Source organism: Drosophila elegans, unplaced genomic scaffold (genome assembly GCF_018152505.1).
Source record: "Drosophila elegans isolate 14027-0461.03 unplaced genomic scaffold, ASM1815250v1 contig_767, whole genome shotgun sequence".
Classification (NCBI taxonomy): Eukaryota; Metazoa; Arthropoda; class Insecta; order Diptera; family Drosophilidae; genus Drosophila; species Drosophila elegans.
Genome location: NW_024546120.1, coordinates 547,723 through 554,309, shown reverse-complemented (window position 1 = coordinate 554,309; position 6,587 = coordinate 547,723). Strand labels below are relative to the sequence as shown.

Below are 6,587 nucleotides of genomic sequence, written 5' to 3'. Positions count from 1 at the left end.
AGATATAAAAAAAAAAATAAATTTTTTTTTCCAAAAGATTAGAGTGTTCAATTTAATACCCCACCATTAAAAAAAAAAATTTTTAATTATTTTTTGTTTAAATTATGGCATTTAATACGATAGAATTGGATAGCTGTCTTGAGGAAATAATTACTAAAGATCCAGAATTTAGAATGCGTGCATTAAACATTCTCCATTGCCATAAAAACTTCATTACAATCACTGATTTCGAATAAACTATATGTTTATTATCAAACGCAGATAATAAAACAGATTCAGACTCTTCTTTGAAAATTAAACGACAAAGCTTGAACAATAAATACCTAGTTGTAACACTTGTTAAATAGTATCAACAAAAACAAACTAAAATGGCCGATAAACCAAAACGCCCACTCTCCGCTTACATGCTGTGGCTCAACAGTGCCCGCGAGTCGATCAAACGTGAGAATCCCGGCATCAAGGTCACCGAGGTGGCCAAGCGCGGTGGCGAATTATGGCGGGCAATGACGGACAAGTCGGAGTGGGAGGCCAAGGCTGCCAAGGCCAAGGACGACTACGATCGGGTTGTCAAGGAGTTCGAGGCCAATGGCGGCGGCGGTGGTGCTGCCAACGGTGGAGCCAAAAAGCGCGCGAAACCAGTGAAAAAGGCGTCCAAGAAGAGCAAGAGGGATGAGTTGGACGAGGACGATGATGATGAGAGCGAGTAGACTGCTCATCATCCACCCTCTATAGTCCATCATCACCAAGTCACACACAAGAAAACACAATATTACATTTTCGACCATACATTTATGGCAAACATTTCATTATCAAAACCGATCACAGACCGTTAACATACTTGTTCTCAATGACTAACCCAAGTTCCAAACTGACACGTATGAGGCTAGAATTAGAAGAATATAACTTCACAGTTGAATATTTAAAGGGAAAAGACAATTACGTAGCTGATGCGTTATCAAGAATAACCATCAAAGAACTACAAAGTATAACCGGAAATATACATAAAGTCACTACAAGAAATCAAAGTAGACAGAAATCCTGCGCAGGAGAAAAAGAAATAGACTTGCCTAGGCAATCTATAGAAAAAGCTTCAAAGCCCAACGTATACGGAGTCATAAACAATGACGAAGTACGTAAAGTAGTGACCTTGCATGTAAAAAATATGCTATGTTTATTAAAACATGGAAAAAAAGTTACTGCAAGATATGATGTTAGCGATTTATATACCAATGGAGCCTTTGACTTAGGTCAGTTTTTCCAAAGGCTTGAGAAGCAAGCTGGTATACATCAAATCAGCCAACTCAAAGTGGCACCGCGGGAAAATATCTTTGAATACGTTTCAATAGATAATTTTAAGGAAATGGGCAATAAAACATTAAAATCATTGAGAGTAGCGCTACTCAACCCGGTGACCCTAATAAATTCTGAAAAAGAAAAAGAAGCAATTATGTCTACATACCATGATGAACCAATTCAAGGAGGTCATACTGGCATTTCTAAAACCTTGGCCAAGGTCAAAAGACATTACTTTTGGAAAGGAATGACTCGATATATTACAGAGTACGTACGAAAATGTCTAAAATGTCAAAAAGCGAAAATAATCACGCATACGAAGACCCCATTAACAATTACGGAAACACCGCAAACAGCTTTTGACAGGGTAATCGTGGACACGATCGGTCCACTACCTAAGTCTGAACAAGGGAATGAATACGCAGTTACTTTAATCTGCGATTTAACAAAATACCTTGTAGCAATACCAATTCAAAATAAAAGTGCAAAAACAATAGCAAAAGCTATATTCGAAGATTTTATTCTGAAGTACGGTCCAATGAAGACGTTCATTACGGACATGGGAACGGAATATAAAAATTCAATAATTGAAGATTTATGTAAAAATTTAAATATCAAAAACATAAATTCTACTGCACACCATCACCAGACTGTCGGAACAGTGGAGCGAAGCCACAGAACACTTAACGAGTTCATACGCTCATACATCTCAGTTGATAAAACAGATTGGGATGTATGGCTACAATACTTCGTATACTGCTTTAACACAACACCCTCTATGGCACATAATTATTGTCCATATGAACTAGTTTTTGGGAAAACTCCAAACTTATCAAAACTTTTCAATAGCATAGATAGAATAGAACCATTATATAATATAGAAGATTATGCTAAGGAATCTAAATTTAGATTAGAACAGGCATATAAAAGAGCCAGAATAATGCTAGAAACTAATAAACAAAAACAAAAAGATAGATACGACAAAAATAGTTTAGACTTTGAATTAAAACTAGGAGACCAGGTTTTATTAAAAAATGAAACTGGCCATAAGCTAGACTTTAAATATTCAGGACCATATATAGTAAAGAAGATAGAATCCAATAATAATATAACTATTTTAAATGCGAAAAATAAAACACAGACAGTTCATAAAGATAGATTAAAAATTTTTATAGAATAGATTTTGTAGGATGGCCATTCATAAGAAAAAAAAAAAGGAAATAAAATAACAAAAATTTTCTTTTACCTTACTATAATGAAAATATAGGAATACAAATATACAATACATTTTATAATAAATAATAAGAAATAGTCGCATAAATTTTCAAAGTTTCAACTTCACTAAGTTTTCCAATATTTACTATATTAAACAAAAAAAAAAAAAAAAATAATAATAATAACAAAAAAAAAAAAAAAAAGAATTTTATTAATTTGCTAATTTTTATAAACATATATATATATACCTAACACAATAACTAACAAAATAACTCCATAGATTACGTTATTTTTCAAAAGGAGGGAGATGTAGTATGCTCATATATTGGGTACACACTGTACCGCTTATATCACTATAACATTGTAGCATTTGTTTATGTCCGAATATTCCCAGCACTTCAAGTGCAAAGCAATTCGACCCACACAACAATGTTATGCACATCCTAAATGCTGAGTCGGCATGTCTGCATGCGCGGCCGACCATTCGGTTACCATGTGAGCATAACACTCTCCCTCTCATGCGCGGCCGCTGCTTGCGCCGCCTAAATACACTTACGTATACATTAACATATATATTGAGATACATAAGCGTTGGCCGCGGCGCTGCTCGTGCAGCTATATGAATTGTAAGCCAAGCCAACAGTAGTCTTAAGTGAGCATTCGAGAAATGAGTCCCGATCTAAACGGACGATATAATAAAGAACAATATATCTTATAACTTTACAGTACAGTCTTTTCTTGTGGTTATAAAACAAAGTCTAACATACATACACCCAACACTACAATGCCAAGCCGGAAAAACATGAAAATGACGCGCACACACATAAACGGCCAAAATAAAAAAAAAAAAAAAACACACATAAAATGCACTACAGCTGAGCCGGCAATCTGAAATGAGAAATATACATGAAAACCGGGCTCGCAGGGAAACAAACCACTTGGCAACTAAATGCAGAACGACGCAAGAGAGTGATTGACCCCGGCCCCAAGGGCAAGAAAGGTCAACTCTGCAATCCTGGGTCAAGCTTTGAAGGGACAATAAGTAAACAACAAATCGATAGGAAATTGCGCTTACCATATCATTGTGCGAAGTCACTATAAACAAGGGATAGGGGCACTTCGATTTTAAGCGGCCGATTGGCACGATCGGTGGGCAGAAAATTCTGGATATATCGGCACATGGAGTCACACTGTGGAACATCGATAACATCGGGTGGCAACGCCACGCCAGATCACGGAACCGATAGCAACTGAAGACCGATCGGCTTGGCGGAGAGTGACCATAAAACGGAGAGTCACACTGCAGAATATCGATAATACCGATAGCAGCTGAAGACCGATCGGCACGTCGTAGAGTGATCATCCAACGGAGAGGACAAAGCACGGAAACCGAGAAAGTCAACGAGGGAAACATCTGGGGCGGGAATTCAAAAGTCTATGGGGAAACGTCTGGGCGGGAATTCAAAGTCTACGGGAGAAACGTCTGGGGCGGGTGATTCAAAATCTGGAAGGAGGATCGGCGCTGTAGAACTCAAAAAGGAGCTGTGAGCGTCGTGGGAACCATCTGGAAGAACGAGTCGTCTAGAAGGCTACAAGTAAACGATGACAAGTACAAGGAGAAGACACGTCGAGGGAAGGATGTCAGAATGTGGATTTTACCAAGGGAGAGAGAACAACAAGTCTCTTTTGCGTTTCCGAAGTAAGGGGAGAAAGTGAGGAGTTGAATAACTTCCCACAAGCTAAAAAACAAGCAGAGTAAGTGCATGCAAGCAGTGACCTACCGGTTACCAGTTACGCGGCGAATTCATCCGTAGTAACGGTATCGCGGCGAGAGAGAGTGGTGCCCTGAGCGTCAGACAAGGACAGGGAGAGTCCGAAAGGGGCAGCAATAAATGAGAGCAGCGAAGGGTCGTGTGCAGAAGGAAGTAACGGGACGGCACCGGATTTCGGACCCTGATATTGGTGCCGTGCGCAGAGGTCGAAAGGTCGAACGGAAAAACCGTGGACTTTAGACCAAGAAGCAAGGAGACGCCGATAACTAGCGGTAAATAGAGGCCGGTCGAGCGCAGTAAGCTGGATCAGTCGATTTCTACCAAATCAACAAGTAACAGTCATCAAGTGAACCAGTGACCAGTGAAGAATCAAGTAAAGCCGTGCGGAGTCATCAAGGAAACAAGATCGCTACGTCGAGACGTTCGGGACTTCGAGCTAAAGTCTCCGAATTGAGACACAGGTAGCTGAGATCCTTACGTCATCACACGGCTAAGTCCAGGCGCTTTGTCACAACTTCTGTCGCGTTTTAAGCTTGGCATCCCACCCGGCGTGTCCGACAGAGTTGAACAAATAGAGTCCTTCGACGAAGAACCGTAAGCTCAGAAGGAAAGTGGTCTTGAACTAGCTGCCTGCCTACAAGAACTGCATTGACGAACTCCGGCGTACGCCTGATCGTCCTGCAGGAAATGTACAAGTTCCTGGTGCGACTAGCCCGGAAGGACGCGCGTTTGTTCAGCTAGTGTCTCGAATGGCGTATGCGTTAAAAGCACAACAGTTCACCGCTAGAGTCCCAGAACGGCAGCTTACCGAATCGTGAGCGCTACGCCAACAAGAAGCGGAGCCGATCGAGACATCCGGAGGCAGAGATAGGACACCCAGGACGAAGAATATAAATACGTCGAATTCTGAAGTCTGCGGCAGAGAGGGTGGGGTGAAAGCGTTCGATTAGAACCTGGCGTTTGACCCGGGGACTGCGTTGGCGGCTTCCGGCGTACGCCTGAACCGTCAGGTAAAAACTAAGACGACGTCCGGTGCGTCCGGCCGGGACAGAGCAAGGGACAGGAGGCTGCGGCTGCGAAAGGCGTACGCCTTAAGAGCACAGTGCCTGTTCACCCTAGTCTGGGAACGGTGACGCATCTCTAAGCCCTGTAATCCCGCCGAGCCAAAGGCGACAGAAGGTATAACGAGCGAAACCGGCGAGGGAGGCACCACAAACCAGCGAGAAGTTCAACGTGGGAAGGAGCCGACGGCGAAGCATATTTCCACATTGTCGATACAAAACCCCGACCGAGGGTCAAGTCGACGAATAAAAGATCATTGTATAATCCCAATATTTCTGTCCGTTTTCACTGACCAATAGTGCCGTCACGTTTATATAATTTTGGTGGGACGAACACTTACATCTTCTGAGCTAGCCGCACGACATTCTTAGCGAGCGGATGAACCAAGAAAATAAGTTCGTTACAGTCTGTCAGGAGACGAAATCCCCGAATTTCCGGATGCAAGTTGGCATCGGGGAGAGAGACCAGACTGAGCAGCCATTCGAGAAGTTGTATATAGATTTCCTGGGGAAATATCCGAGGTCGAATATATATCTTCATTGTTGTGCATCACATCTCCAAGTACACTTTTCTGAAAGCCATGCAAGAGGCATCGGCCTCAAGTGTAGTGAAGTTCCTTATTCACGAGGTTTTCTACAAATTCGGGGTTCCAGAAATAGTGCATTCGGGCAACGGCCGCCAGTTTACGTCCAAGATCTTCGAGGAGGCGATGGAAAGCTTTGGCATTAAGCACATGAAGACGTCAGTCCACCCTCCGCAAAGCAACGCAGCGCTAAGGGTAAACCAAAGCGTGTTGGTGGCGATCCGAAGCTATTTCACCAAGACCATCGAGGTGGCCATCCGCAACGCGATTCATTCGGCAACCGGGGAAGCTCCGTTCTTCAGCGGATTCGGACGACACATGTTCCTGAGCGGAGCCAGCTACAAGTTGGCAAGGAAGTTGAAGTCGCTGTGTGATCACGAGATGGCGGCGATGAGAACGACTGATAAACTCAAGTGATCCATGACAAGGTGCAGAAGAACATCGAGCATGCATACGATCGGAGTCGCGTGCGGTACGACAAAAGGGATCGTACTTTCCGTGCGAAAGCGGGTCAGGAAGTGTATCGCCGCAACTTTGCCCCCAGCGATTTTAAAAGCTTTTAATGCCAAGTTTTCTCGGAAGTTCCTGAAAGCTCGGATGGTCAAAACAGTCGGCAACAATGCGTACGAGCTCCAGGATCTTCAAGGACGACCGATCGGAGT

The 6,587-nt window shown here is 42.7% G+C and overlaps 1 protein-coding gene across 1 annotated transcript; it reads left to right on the top strand.

Annotated features, from left to right (window-relative positions):
- The first annotated feature begins 301 nt into the window (after positions 1–301).
- Positions 302–722, top strand: LOC121467807 (high mobility group protein D-like). The gene has a single exon (XM_041710102.1). It carries the CDS (start codon positions 369–371, stop codon positions 705–707), a length of 339 nt encoding a protein of 112 aa, XP_041566036.1. The 5' UTR covers positions 302–368; the 3' UTR covers positions 708–722.
- Positions 723–6,587: the final 5,865 nt, after the last annotated feature.